At 39.1% G+C, this 15,442-nt stretch overlaps 1 protein-coding gene across 8 annotated transcripts in view; it reads left to right on the forward strand.

The window, feature by feature from the left end:
• Positions 1–15,442, forward strand: part of COL25A1 (collagen type XXV alpha 1 chain) — a 498,892-nt gene that overhangs the window by 408,497 nt on the left and 74,953 nt on the right. For all 8 annotated transcript variants that reach the window (XM_036025482.1, XM_036025500.1, XM_036025468.1 and 5 more), the window contains 3 exons: positions 149–202; positions 2,152–2,178; positions 5,562–5,606. In XM_036025482.1, coding sequence (XP_035881375.1) covers positions 149–202; positions 2,152–2,178; positions 5,562–5,606 — 126 coding nt within the window. The remainder of the gene's footprint in view (positions 1–148; positions 203–2,151; positions 2,179–5,561; positions 5,607–15,442) is intronic.

The raw sequence follows: 15,442 nt of genomic DNA on the forward strand, positions 1-15,442 counted from the left end.
ATGGAATTTTGTACCAAACACGCAAACTTGTATTTACAGCGGTAGACATCTACTTTTAGAGCCTTATTGATGGCCATATCTTCTAATGATCTATGGAATGTACTGATTTTGTCTATTTTACTCAGCCATATCTATTTTTTATTTTGAGGGTGAGCCCGGGGTACCTGGAGCAGTGGGGCAGCATGGAATACCAGGGCCAAAGGTCAGTACAAATGAAACCAGGCAGCAGCATTTGATATAGGAGTTTTCATGGAATTGTAGCTATTACATATTTTTTTTAAACATCCCACTGATTTTACCTGCATAGAATTTCTTATAATAGTATAATACACTTCAGTACAGAACTTTGTGACAAATGAATAAATTATGTTTGTGTTTCTTGTTAGCATCACAAATGCAGGATATGACCATCTAAAACCTACATTCTGGGATATTTAAACAACATGAGAAAGCCTATATTTCAAATGTGACTGTTGTCACTTGCCACTTAATATGAGCATATTAAAACATAGGCCATGTCCATGTGGTCTAAAATTTCCATAATATCCACATAGCCTACTAAAGATGATGTTCACAGTGCCACTCACTACGGCTTTTCCTCAAAATGCGGCCGCTGCCTCTAGCACTTACACAACACAACCAGTTAATCAGAGAGAGAGAGAGCGGAATAAAGATTTGGTATGTTCAATGTGTAAAAATGGATGTAGTCAATTACTGAACAGAAAAATATGTAATGAAGATTATTTTTTTTTGGATTGCAAGTTTTCTTTGTTTCTTGAAGGACAAATGAATCTGTTAAATATAAAAAGATTGGTGACAGTTTAGTTTAAACCAAACAGGCAGACAAATCCCAAATCCTTTGATGAGTGAACATCCCTTGAAGTACAAAACTAACGTCTAATCCTGTCAGCTGTGCTGGCGTTTATCCATACCCACAGATGCCTGTCAGCTGATTTTCCAGATCACACTGCTATTGACAGGCGCCTAGGATGGACCTAAAATTTGTAGACCTGTCCTTTGTCCTGTAGGAGAGGAAAGAAAATACTGTTTCTGCTACTACAGCCATTCTCCTGTCTTTTCCCTCTCCTGCTCTGTGCTGAAAGGCCAGCTGATAGGAGTTCATGCTTAATGCCTGTTCTCAGTGCTATTCTTCTGTTGCCTAGCGACCCTCAGGATGGATGTTGAGCACTGAAAGGTAGCCAGAAATTCAGAAAGCCCAGGGTCAGGCTGCCTTCCAGCGAATGAGGAGTCTTGCCTCCGAACTGACTTCTAGAGTGGGTTATAATTTTTAAACACACAATAATCACCTTATAACATTTTTTAGGCAGTTTGCCTCATGACAACGCTTATTTGTGCTTTTTAGAAAGGGAATATTATCATAATATGTATAATTTGCTTTAGAACCCTCCCACTCTATCCCTTTCCATTCATGGGTGAAGTGGAAGTGAGATTCACTTCGGAGCACAATGTTTCATTTTAGTCTTCATGCAGACTGGGTCATTGTTTTGAGTAAAGACATTCTCCTAAACTCACTCTGATTCTGCCATTCTAGTGTTTTTGCTGAAGGTACTAGTGCCTCCCAAAATACACCTAATTTGGAGCATGCTGGTTACCAGTAGGTTAAAGAGAGTCCATGGCATTGTGAAGGGCTCCAAGTTCAAGACTGTGTCTATGGTCATGTTAGGGGAAGACAGATTGGGGAACAACATGGAGACTCTGAACCCCTGAAACAACCCATGCACCAGGGGCTGCTTGGAATAAAGACCTCATGGGAGGATGTGCTGGCCCATCTTAACGATTCTGAATTGGGGCAGAATACAAAGTCCTAGACTAAGAAACCGCCCAAGACAACACATTGAATTGCTACCACATTGTTCTCCTTAGAGCCCAAAAGCCGGTTTCAGGATGATAGTTTCAAATATCTTTCTCTAGTCTTCTTAAAGCAAAGAATTATGATTATATTTGATATTGATATCCATATCCAATTCTACAGGAAGCTCACCATTTGTTTTTATATAGCAACTGTATATTGCCCCCCCAAAAAAGGTCATATGATTTATCTACTATGTTTCATATCTAATTTTGTTTGGCATTGCTTAATTAGGTGCATTATAATTTAATATGTCGCCCAATCTTGGTTCTTTTGACCAGGGAGAACCTGGAGAACGAGGAGAAAAGGTGAGAATTATTCTGCCTACATTTATCTCTTTTCCCCCAAAGATCTGTATATAAGTATGGATAGATGGATTTAGATATAGATATATATTAAATATAGATATAGATATATATTAAATATAGATATAATGACCACTGTTGTTGTTTTTTTAAACTTAATTAGTGGAAGGAGAAAATAGTGTGATTCTTCTGTATAGATAGAAGTTCTTTTAAAAGTTTAAAGAAATGGAGAGAAAAGGAGCAAGTTCAAACATTCTGTGTCTGGATTTTAAATGGCTTTCAGAGCTCACCAGGCCTGCAGAATTTCTGCTCTCCCTGCCTGCTAATGCCACTCCAGCACTTTTCTAAGCATCCACGTCTCTCCGCTGCTGCTTCTTAGGTCACTGAGTTAAAGGGATACAGATGTTTACTGCAGTGAATATACTGAGAGTTGCCCACAAAGAATTCCCATAAAAACCAAAAAGAGAATCAAAAAAAGAAGAGAGCCATATGTTAAATTTCTCTTAGCCAGCCTTCCTGACTACCTTTGGGCATGTCCTGATTACTTTTAGACTTCCAGTGCATTCTTTAGTGCTAACTTTCCTGGTTCTCATGCTACTTAATAGTATCCAAGAAATGTGCTGTCTGCATAGGCAACTTCCAAGATACTACATAGTGCTCTTCTTAAGTGATCTGATCTTTCTGACAAAACAGTATTATCGCCTCTAATCCCAAGAGAAGTATGTCTAAAGACCCGGCAAACATATTGAATGTAACTGTAATTTGGGGCATTGTGAAACAAAAAGGAAAAGGGCCGTTACTTGCGTGGAAGGAGAGCAAACCAGAAGGGGGGTCAGACCCTTTGTTTCCTGACTGCTCTGAGCAGTTTTCCTAATGAGAAAGTTTGTTTCCTTTGTTTTTTTAAGCTTTATTATTATGTTTTATTCATCAGCAAGTAGTTGCTTATTAATAACCTGATAACTCTCCACAGAAAAATATTATTCCTGATCCACTATGAAATCAGTGTAGACAACTGGCATAAAGTAGAACACCAGAAAGTTAGTGCTTTGTTTTTTAATAAATGAATTTCTAAGCAATTAAGAAAAAAGTATGCTGCCAAGTTCCTATCAAAGGTCCCTCATAACAGATTATCTGTGTTTTTACTTGGCACCCAACCAGTTCATGGTAATTAACTTGAAATTAATTAGTCACCAGATGACTCTTTGGTGTGGACACTAAGGAGGAAAAAGGGGCAGCGCCAGCCCCATCGGGACTGCTCGGGCAAAGTGGCTCGGGCTCCTGGGCTGCTGCTGGGCGTCCCTCACAGAGACAGCGGCCTCAGGGTGGCTTCATGCTTATGAAACAAGAGAAGGAAATAGAGAGAAAGAAGAGAATGTCTTCCTCCCTCACCCTCCTTCTTTCAGGGAAACAGTTATCAATAGTTCCTCCTCTTATCTTAAGGAAATTGTTAAGTGAGTGAAAAGTGACCTCTTATGAAGGAGACAGAGAGGCGTTGCAGCTCAGGGAATATAAGAACAATAATGAGCCGTTGTTGCTAACAGCTCTCATTTATAGTGAACGTGACAGACATTACTGTCTTCGTTGCTTTCTACTCAATATATTGTTTACTTCTTACGATCCCATAAAGCATTCTTGCCCTTATTTTACACATGAAAAATAGGATGCAAAGAAAATTTCATTTGCCCAGTAGGTGCTGGAGCTAGGCTTGGTTTCTCTGGCTCCAAATCAGTGATGTTTCCACCATAACATGCTATGAGCCTTAAAGAATTCAGAATTTAAGGAAGCAAAGCATGGGTAATAAACATGGGTAATTTTTCTAATGCATTGCTTTGTGAGAGAAAGGAGATGTTATTAAGGGAATAAGCATAGGAAATATTGAAAATAACCGAGGAAACATAAATTCCCCAATGTATGATTTTTAAAAAGCAGTTTTCTAATAAAATATAAAACATTCATTTCACAAATGCAAAACATGCAGGTACAGATAAATACTCAGGGCACAGGCTTGGAGGGCTGGGTCATGTACTTTACGGCCCTGGAGATTTGAGATGGGCCTGAATACCCAAGTAGGGTTTATACAGATCAAAGGGAAAGGAGAAAGCAGGGGTCCAGGTAGCAGAAATGGATCCAGAGGTGTCAAGGCATGTGGCATATTGAGGGAATGGTCAGGAGAAAGTTTTCATTATCGTGGAGTTCTGAGCAGAGGAGAAAAGAGATAGGGTTAAGGAGGCTGTAGATGCCAGGATAAGCTATTAGGTATCAGAGAAATTGCTGCTTCCCGTTAATATCATGGAGTAGTTTAAACCTGTTCAGCCATGTTCATTGTAATAAAATGTATTTGGACCTGTGATATCAGGCAGCTGGTCAAGTAAAAGAACATTAGCTTTGTACAACACTTGCAACAGATTTTGACATATAGTGCTTATGAAAGAAAACTTAAAACTCTTTGCACAATATTGACAGAGACACTGGCCCACAGTGACTGCGGCGTTATAGATGAGATGAAATAAATTCACACGGACTACCAAGTCCTGTGGAGGAAAAAAGATGGTGAGACCTCTCTCTCAAGGGGAGAGCAAGCCTCAGAGTGCCTCGGCCACCCTCTCAAGAGGAGAGCACCCTGGCCCTTGCCTTGAGAGGCTTTTATTGGATTCAATTTGCATAGGAATACAGGGTGTATACGTAAAGCTCATTAATCATTATCAGGCAGTAAGGATCAAACAATAGATAACATACAGAGAACTCTGAGGGCCTATTTTGAGTCAGGGTCAGATGCTAAATGGTCATAAAACTTTGGGGAACAAATTCACTTCCTGTTTGGACCCTTATCATTTAATTGAGAGCATCCTAAACAAAGCAGGTTTCACCGGGATTTTACATATTCTTTCTTAGGTCTGATCGCCCTAGGGAACCTGCCCTTTCCAGCACAGGGCAGCACCTACCACCAGCATAGTTTCAGGTTTCAGTCAGGCAGGGGAAGTAAGGCAGCCAAGAGATTAGGAGACTTCTTGCAGACAGAATGAGAACTCAGGCTGTGTCAAAGCCAAGGGGCGAGGGTCCATTACCCTTTTTCTGCAGCCCTCAAGTCCTTCTTTGGGGGCCCCTGTGATCATGCCTGTCTTAGATTGTCCTTCCCTTGAGGAATCTTACCCATCATTAGCTAACCGATCAAGCATTGGGGGCCAGGCAGGGTGAAGTAAAAGGCGGAGAGGCAACACCCCTGCCAGGGAAATAAGCTTTGTCTCCTTAGTGGCTTAGGGTTCAAAGGTCACTCACTCAGCCTTAGCCATGGGGGGCGGGGCGGGGAGGGGTTACAGCCCCTGAAACCAGGCAGGGCAGTTCCCAACACAATATAGTTTATACATATGTCTTTTTTCCTCTCTTAGGGTGATGCTGGCGAGAGTGGCCCCAAAGGTGATGCAGGCGAAAAGGTACAGTGGTATAAAGTATGGAAGGGTATGTGTATGAGCAAGAAATAGTGTTCTGTGTATATGAAAATGGGAGATTTTGAGAGAGGTGAATGAATGGTAGTAGCTTTGTTTGACTAGAAAAGATAACTCTGCAAGTTAAGAAAACATTTAAATATTTAATTTATAAAAGGTGATTATCCCACAAGCTCCTAGTGACAAATTTAATTATTTTAAACACAAAATGGCATGTTACAAATTTTAGAAAATGTGTAAGTGGGTTTCTAGTAATATGCCTTCCAAGGAGTAAAAACATTTCTGTATAAATGACCCACTCCCTTTATATGCAGAGACACATAAATGGAATTTCTAAAGTGATTCTATGTGTCCCACTGTCAGGAGAGAACACGTCAGAGGATTGGGGTGGGATTTAAAAGTTTAAAAGTAAATGTCACTTGATTGGATTATCAGATACACTCTAGAAGATGTGCCTCTATTTGAAGTCTACTAAGTCCAAATATTTTGTCAGCCCTTGTTCTGTCATTATGTTTGATCTTTTAACCCGTTATTTATATGCCAGTGGTCTTGTGGCTCATCTTCCCACCTCCTCTCTCTCCCCAGATCTATCCTGACAGCTTGTGCTGCGGTTCGCACTTGCAGGCGTCTCTGACATGAGAGGGATATTTTCTTTCACTTGTCCTCTCTGTTAAGAATGAAGAAACAGGTCTTTTAAGAAACCGAGAATAGAATAGTCAGTCATATTTTAATTTAAGTCAACCTAAGTAATTGAGTAGTAAAAAAATGGAATTTTTTCGATGTAGGCTTATAGTTCAGAATAAGGATCTTCCACTTTGAAAATTATTACAGTACAGATGGATAATGGTTAGTCATAAAAAACATAGCCATAAAATAAAGAGAAATTTTATCTTTCTCATTCTTATAAATATTAATATAAATATGGCATGGTGGTAGGAACGAATTAATGTTGCCAAGTAGCAGCGGTGTTTGTATCCCAGGAGCAGTGGGCAGTTCAGGTGGGCTGTCAGTCTCCTGCGGACCAGGTTCCCAGCCCAGCGCCGCTGATGAGTAGGACTGGGTCACTGCTGTGGGGGCTGGTGGGCACTGAGCATCGCTCCTGGCCTCTGCCCTCTGCATGCCAGTGGCACCCTTGAGTTGTGACAACCAAACCTGTCTCAAGATATTGCCAAATGTCCCCTGAGTAACAAAATCACCCCCAGTTGAGAACCGCTGCTGTAGACCCATTCTATTTACCTACCAAATTTAAGTACCATGGTGAATTCAAGTATGGCATGAATGTGTTTAATACTAATGAGAACAATATACCTCGATCACTGTCAAAGTCAAAATGTCAGACCCCAGATATATAAACCTGGATATTTACCTTTTCTATTTTTCTTAGAAGCAGAAGTTAACAAACTTTCCTTGTAAAGGACCAGAAAATAAGTATTTTAGGCTGTGTGGACCATACAGCCTCTGTCACAACTATGCAACTCTGTCGTTGCAGTGTGACAGCGCCCATAGATGATACACACACAAACGAGTGTGGCTGTGTGCTGCAAAACTTTACCTCGGGTGCTGAAATGTTAATTTTGTGTAATGTTCATGTGTCATGAAATATTACTGTTGATCTTTTTAACCATGTAAAATATAAAAGCCATTCTTAGATTTTGTGCTGCCCATTCACGGGTGACACAGAAACTGCATGTAGCTGATTCAGCCAGTGGGCCATAGTTGCCAACCTCTGCTTAAAGAAAGGAGCTCTTCTACACTGAGAGCAGTTTCTTCAAGTTATACACACACACACACACACACACACACACGTATGTATATGTATATGTGTGTATATATATGAAGTCTGAATTACGCCTCTGTGAACTTATGTAGAGAGTTTTATGCTTCAGAAGATGTATTTTTAAAGCTTCATTTTTGGAATGTAGGCCAATAATTGTTTCTTTAATCACACATTTTAAAAATTTAATTTTCCAAAAGTAAAGCAATTTTTTTCTTTTACAAGACCAAGTTCATCTCAGAGGGATACTGTTCTTATTTTTTATATTAATGCAAATCATTTACCATACTGACTCACACATAGTAAACCCTCAATAAATGTTAGCTTTCTTACCACATGGAAATTGAAATCAACTGGATTCGTTGTTTTCCCTTTTTATCAAAAAGTTTTATTAGTCAACTGAAATTAAGTACAAGAAATGCTTCAGTTAAAACGGAAATCATTTCTATAAACTTTCAATGGGCCTAAGCAGGGAATTGTAAATAGGAATCTGCAGCGTATAATATGTAATCTGACCCACAGCATTCATCCCCGGGAATGCTATAATTGGAATATAATTTTTGATGTGTTTTTTAAAACATTTCCTGCTTCTGTCACATAATTTGTTTCCAGCATGTTGGAAATGCTCTTTTCATGGCCTTTGGGTTTAGTATGTGAAACTAATTCATCATTTACCAAGTTGGAGATGTAAAATCAAAAAATGCTTCTTCTCTGTCATTGATGTAGTAAAAATTACATCATTGACTGATCCAATTTAATAGGGTTTTTTTTTCCTTTTGATGCAACTCGGTGCCTTTGAATGGTAAAACAATCTGAGCCTTTCCAGACTGGTCATCTGGAAATGCTGTGCAACTGTAAAAACCACTGGCCGGTGAGAACAGTGCACTCGAGGGTTCAGAATGACCTTCCAGAAACTGCTTTCAGTCATGTATGGAGTCACTGTGGAAGGGTTAGTTCTGCTCTTTGGACTATTGGTCCCACCCGCGAGTGTAGAAATGGGTTTCTTACCTGTTTCTTGCACTTGAAAGTAGATGCCTGTGCAGGGCACTTGGTGGTTTGGACAGGCCACTTTTTTGTTTATAATTTTATCTGTTGATTCAGAAGCTTCACTCTCACTTTCTTGGTATTACTTGTCTGTGCCTTCATTTCCTTTGTTCCCCCATCTTCATTCCTAAGAATACACCGCATCCTTAGTTTATGGCTATAGATCATCTTTGATTTACATTCTCTGAGCCTCTGCAGAAGCCACACCCATATGTGGAACCACCAAGCAAATTATCCTCTTAAAATCACACGTGAAGGGCTCTCAGTGGGTGCTTTCACCCCAGTCAGTGCAGAGTCCTCTCTAACTTACACATGTGATTCCTTTAGCTTAGAACACTCTTGCTCCACCCACCTCCACCTTCTTTTTTTTTATTATTTATTTATTTTTTTATTTCAATCATTGTTCAAGTACAGTTTTCTCCCCCCTACTCCCGTTCCAGCCCCTCCACCCAACCCTCCCCCCTTCCCCCCATTACCCCCCACCCTTAGTTTTTGTTCATGTGTCCTCCAAATTTGTTCCTGTAATCCCTACCCATTCCCCCCCGAAATTCCCTCTTCTCTCGCCTCTGGCCACTGTCAGACTATCCCCCATTTTAGTGTCCTTGGTTATATTTTGCTAGTTTTTTGTTTTGTTTTGTTTTGTTGTTTAGATTCCTGTTAAAGGTGATATCATGTGGTATTTGTCCCTCACTGCCTGGCTTGTTTCACTTAGCATAATGCTTTCCAGCTCCATCCATGCTGTTGCAAAGGGTAGGAGCTCCTTCTTTCTTTCTGCTGCATAGAATTCCATTGTGTAAATGTACCATAGTTTTTTGATCCATTCATTTACTGATGGGCATCTAGGTTGCTTCCAGCACCTAGCTATTGTGAATTGTGCTGCTATGAACATCGGGGTGCAAAGGTTCTTTTGTATTGGTGTTTTAGTGTTCTTAGGATAGAGTCCCAGCAATGGAATTGCTGGGTCAAAAGGCAGATCCATTTTTAGTTTTCTGAGGAAGTTCCAAACTGCTTTCCATAATGGTTGTACCAGTCTGCAGTCCCACCAACAGTGCACTAGGGACCCCGTTTCTCCACAACCTCTCCAACACTTGTTGTTTGTTGCTTTGTTTATGATGGCCATTCTGACTGGTGTGAAGTGGTATCTCATTGTGGTTTTAATTTGCATCTCTCTGATGGCTAGCGATATTGAACATCGCTTCATGTGTCTTTGGATTTTCTGTATGTCCTCCTTGGAGAATTGTCTGTTCAAGTCCTTTGCCCATTTTTTAATTGGGTTACTTGTCTTCTTAGAGTGGAGTCGCGTAAGTTCTTTATATATTTTGGAGATTAAACCCTTGTCTGAGGTATCATTAGCAAATATGTTTTCCCATACAGTTGGTTCTCTTTTTATTTTGATACTGTTTTCCTTAGCTGTGCAAAAGCTTTTAATTTTGATGAGGTCCCATTTGTTTATTCTTTCCTTTATGTCCCTTGCTCTAGGAGACAAGTCAGTAAAAAAGTTTCTGCGTGAAATATCTGAGATTTTCCTACCTACGTTCTCTTCTAGGACTTTAATGGTGTCACGCTTTATATTTAAGTCTTTTATCCACCTTGAATCTATTTTTGTATAAGGTGTAAGTTGGTGCTCGAGTTTCATTTTTTTGCACGTAGCTGTCCAGTTCTCCCAACACCATTTGTTGAAGAGGCTATTTTTATTCCATTTTATGTTGCTGCTTCCTTTGTCAAATATTAATTGACCGTAGAGGCTTGGGTTTATTTCTGGGCTCTCTGTTCTGTTCCATTGGTCCATGTGCCTGTTTTTATGCCAGTACCAGGCTGTTTTGATTACAGTGGCCTTGTAGTATAGTTTAATGTCAGGTATTGTGATTCCTCCTACTTTACTCTTCTTTCTCAAAATTGCAGCAGCTATTCGGGGTCGTCTATGGTTCCATATAAATTGTTGAAGTGTTTGTTCTATGTCTGTGAAATATGCCATTGGTACTTTAATCGGTATTGCATTGAATGTGTAGATTGCTTTTGGTAGTATGGACATTTTAATGATATTAATTCTTCCAATCCATGAACATGGTATATGTTTCCATTTGTTTGTGTCCTCCTTGATTTCTCTTCTCAGTGTTATGTAGTTTTCTGAATACAGGTCTTTTACCTCTTTGGTTAGGTTTATTCCTAGGTATTTTATTTTCCTTTTTGCTATTTCAAATGGGATTTTTTTTCTTGATTTCTGCTTCTGCTGTTTCATTGTTGGTGTACAGAAATGCCTTTGATTTCTGGATATTGACTTTGTATCCCGCTGTTTTGCCAAATTCATTTATTAGGTCAAGCAGTTTTTTGGTGGAGTCTATAGGATTTTCTATGTACACTATCATGTCATCTGCAAACAGTGACAGTTTTGTTTCCTCCTTTCTGATTTGGATTCCTTTTATTTCTTTTTCTTGTCTGATTGCTGTGGCTAGAACCTCCAGTACTATATTGAATAGAAGTGGTGAAAGTGGACATCCTTGTCTTGTTCCTGTTCTTAGTGGAAAAGATTTTAATTTTTGCCCATTGAGTATAATGTTGGCTGTAGGTTTCTCATATATGGCCTTTATTATGTTGAGGAATGCTCCCTCTATTCCCACTTTACTGAGTGTTTTTATCATAAATGGGTGCTGTACCTTATCAAATGCTTTTTCTGCATCTATCGATATGATCATGTGGTTTTTGTCTTTGCTTTTGTTTATGTGATGTATTACATTTACTGATTTGCGTATATTGTACCATCCTTGCATACCTGGAATGAATCCAACTTGGTCATGGTGTATGATCTTCTTAATGTACTGTTGGATGCGGTTTGCCAGTATCTTGTTGAGGATTTTAGCGTCAATGTTCATCAGCGATATTGGCCTGTAGTTTTCTTTCTTTGTTGTGTCTTTATCTGGTTTTGGGATTAAGATGATGTTGGCCTCATAAAAAGAGTTTGGGAGTCTTCCATCTTTTTGGATTTTTTGAAATATTCTGTGAAGGATAGGTGTTAGTTCTTCCTTAAATGCTTTGTAGAATTCTCCTGTGAAACCATCTGGTCCAGGGCTTTTGTGTGTTGGGAGTTTTTGGATTACTGCTTCGATTTCCTTTGCTGTTATTGGTTTGTTGAGGCTTTCTGCTTCCATTTTATTGAGTTTTGGAAGGTTATATTTTTCTAGAAATTTGTCCATTTCATCTAGGTTTTCAAATTTCTTGGCATACAGCTCTTTGTAGTAATTTGTTACAATCCTTTGTATTTCTGTGGTATCTGTTGTAATCTCTCCTCTTTCATTTCTGATTGTGTTTATTTGGGTCTTCTCTCTTTTTTTCTTGATGAGTCTGCTTAAAGGCTTGTCAATTTTGTTTATCTTTTCAAAGAACCAACTCTTGGATTCATTGATCTTTAGAATTGTGCTTTTAGTCTCTATGTCATTTAATTCTGCTCTGGTCTTGGTTATTTCCTTCCTTCTGCTTGCTCTGGGCTGTCTTTGTTGTTGTTCCTCGAGTTCTTGTAGACGTAGGGTTAGGTTGTTTGTTTGAAATGTTTCTAACTTTTTTAGGTGGGCCTGCATCGCTATGATCTTCCCTCTCAGGACTGCCTTGGCTGTGTCCCATAAGTTTTGGGTTGTTGTGAGTTCGTTTTCATTTGTTTCCAAAAACCGTTTGATTTCTTCCCTAATATCATTCTTGACCCATTCATTGTTTAATAGCATGCTGTTTAATCTCCACGAATTTGAATGTTTTGGGTTTTTTTCCTTGGGGTTGGTTTCTAGTTTCAGTCCCTTGTGATCCGAGAAATTGCTTGGTATGATTTCAATTTTTTTGAAATTGTTGAGGCTTGTTTTGTGTCCTATCCTGTGGTCAATCTTTGAAAATGTTCCATGTACATTTGAAAAAAATGTGTATTTAGCTTCTTTGGGATGGAGGGTTCTGTAAATATCAGTAAAGCCCAGCTCGTCTAGGGTATTGTTCAATGCCACAATATCTTTGTTGATGTTTTGTTTGGAAGATCTGTCCATTTTTGATAGAGGGGTGTTAAAACCCCCCACAATAATTGTGTTGCTGTCCATATCTTTCTTGAAGTCCTCTAAGATTTTCTTTATGTATTTAGGTGCTCCTATGTTGGGTGCATATATATTTACTATGTTTATGTCTTCTTGGTGAATTCTTCCCTTGAGTATTATGAAATGACCTTCTGGGTCTCTCTTTATGGATCTTCTTTGGAAATCTATTTTGTCAGATATGAGTATTGCTACCCCGGCTTTTTTCTCCTGTCCATTTGCTTGGAAAATTTGTTTCCAGCCCTTCACTTTCAACCTGTGCAGATCTTTTATCCTGAGGTGGGTCTCTTGTAGACAGCATATGTGTGGGTCATGTTTTCTTATCCAATCAGCTATTCTATGTCTTTTGATTGGAGCGTTTAGTCCATTTACGTTTAAGGTTATTATTGATAGGTACTTATTCATTGCCTTTTATGTACGTGTGATCCTCTCTGACTCTCTCTTTTCCTTTCTTTCCTTAAAGCAGTCCCTTCAGTATCTCTTGCAGGGCTGGTTTAGTGGAGGTGTATTCTTTTAGACTTCTTTTGTCTGAGAAGCTTCTTATTTGGCCTTCTATCTTAATTGAGAGCCTTGCTGGGTAAAGTAGTCGTGGTTGCAGGCCTCTGGTTCTCATTACTTGGATTATTTCTTGCCATTCTCTTCTGGCTTGGAGTGTTTCCATTGAGAAGTCAGCTGTTAGCCTTATTGGGGCCCCCTTGTATGTTACTTCCTTCTTCTCCCTTGCTGCCTTTAAGATTCTCTCTTTGTCTTGAAATTTTGCCATTTTAATTATGATGTGTCTTGAGGTGGGCCTCCTTGGGTTCCTCTTGATTGGGACTCTCTGTGTTTCCTGTATTTGTGTGACTTTTTGTCTCATCAAATTAGGGAAGTTTTCCATCATCACTTGTTCAACTAGGTTTTCTATCCCTTGTTCTTCTTCTTCTCCTTCTGGTATCCCTATTATATGGATATTATTACGTTTCATATTGTCTTGCATTTCTCTTAATCCCTCTTCATTCTTTCTGAGCCTCTTTTCCCTTTCTTGCTCTTTCTGGGTGTTTTCTTCTATTTTGTCCTCTAGCTCGCTGATCCGATCTTCTGCTTCATCGATCCTGCTTTTCATTCCTTCTACTGTGTTCTTCATTTCAGAGATTGTATTCTTCATTTCCTCTTGGCCCTTGTTGAGAGTTTCTATTTCCTTTTTTATGCTGATGTAGTTTTCATTGAGTTCATTGTAGCTTCCCTGTAGTTTCTCGTAGCTCATTGTGAGCTCATTGAGCTTCCTGACAATCACTGCTTTGAATTCAATATCTGATAGTTGAATTGCCTCTGTTTCATTTAGCATTCTTTTTGAGGCTTCCTCCTTTCCTTTCATTTGGGGAGTATTTCTTTGTCTTCCCATTGTTCTGTGGTGAACTGAAACCTGATTTTATGCCATTTCCCTGGAACAGCCTTTCAGTCTGCGGAGTTGGTTACATTACCTGCTATATTCTCCCACAGCCCTCCTCATGAGCCCTTTCATAACCTGTATTACGATTTATTGTAATTCTTTGTTTAATTGGACATCCAGCTCACCGAAAAAGAAAAAAACAAAACAAAACACTGTATGATACCAAGCTACCCTATTTCTAATACCAGTCCAAGTTCCTGGAAGACAGACAACCAATATTTATTAAATGAACAATCATTACATTTTTTTTCTTTTTACTTTCAACTGTTTCTTATTTTCACCAAATGGTTTAACTTCTTCATGTACCATGCATGTGCTGAGCATGTCTTCTGTGTATATACAATGACACAGAATTTTCAAAACATGAGCATCTCTTCCTGTCCCAGGTTTTTCTTAATGAAGATAAAGTATCTTTCATGCTTTCAGTCAGTGATACTTTTGTATACTTGTATAAGTAAATGATTATCATACTCACAGGATAAGGGCAGGGATTACAGCTACATTGTTGACGGTTGTCTTCTAACCCCTAGCACCCCTGCATTCAGAATCTGGCTGGTACTCAGTAAATACTTACTGAACAAATTAGTGAATGATAGAAATATGGCCATATTCACTTTATATAGCCACATAGACTTCATTAACACATACATACGAGGACTGTCCAGAAAATATCTGGCTATGTAATATGAAAAATAGAGACATTTATTGAAGAAGATACAAGAAACACTGTACACAGGACAATGGTGCCCTGGTCTCCATCAAAGTAGGCACCTTGGGGCCTCACGCAGTTCTCCTAATTGCCATCAGCTGCCCCATCGTGTTTCTTGAATCTCATCAATGGTCTGAAATCTTTTCCCTTTTAATGGTGATTTAGTTTTGGGAAAAGCCAGAAGTTTCAGGGAGCCAAATCTAGGCTGTAGGGGTTCTGAGTCACCTAGGTAATTTGATGTTTCACCAAAAACCCTGTAGGAGAAGGGATACATGTGTGGGCACATTGTTGTGGTAAAGCTGCCAATCACCAGTTGCCCATAGGTATGGCCTTCTGAATCATCTGAATGGTTTCCACAGAGAAATGTATTTTAAAGCTTCACACAAAATTTGATGCAGATTCATTGCTCTACTCACTCAGTCATTTTGAGTGCCATGGCCACATAGTACACATGCTTATTCAACAGCGTCTACCGCTCCCACTGACTAGTACAGTGAAGTCATCATTGTTCACACATGTGCATTCCAGTCCACTCTCCTGGGCTACCAGGTTATACTGATGGCATGCAAACCATTCTCATTATGTTAACAATGGCTAGACTTTTTTCAGACAGACTTCACAATATAATTATATTCCAAGTTTTGTGTTTGAAAATGATCACAACTAAAAATGGAACTTTCCGTGCTTGAATGATAAATAGTAATGTCAAATTCATTTACTTCAAGTATCTTCTCAAAGTGTTTTTTTTCCCATTTATGATTTACCCTGTAAAAACTTTTATTTCCAAACCAGCTGATTTATGCAGCC

This window comes from Phyllostomus discolor, chromosome 1 (genome assembly GCF_004126475.2).
Source record: "Phyllostomus discolor isolate MPI-MPIP mPhyDis1 chromosome 1, mPhyDis1.pri.v3, whole genome shotgun sequence".
NCBI lineage: Eukaryota > Metazoa > Chordata > Mammalia > Chiroptera > Phyllostomidae > Phyllostomus > Phyllostomus discolor.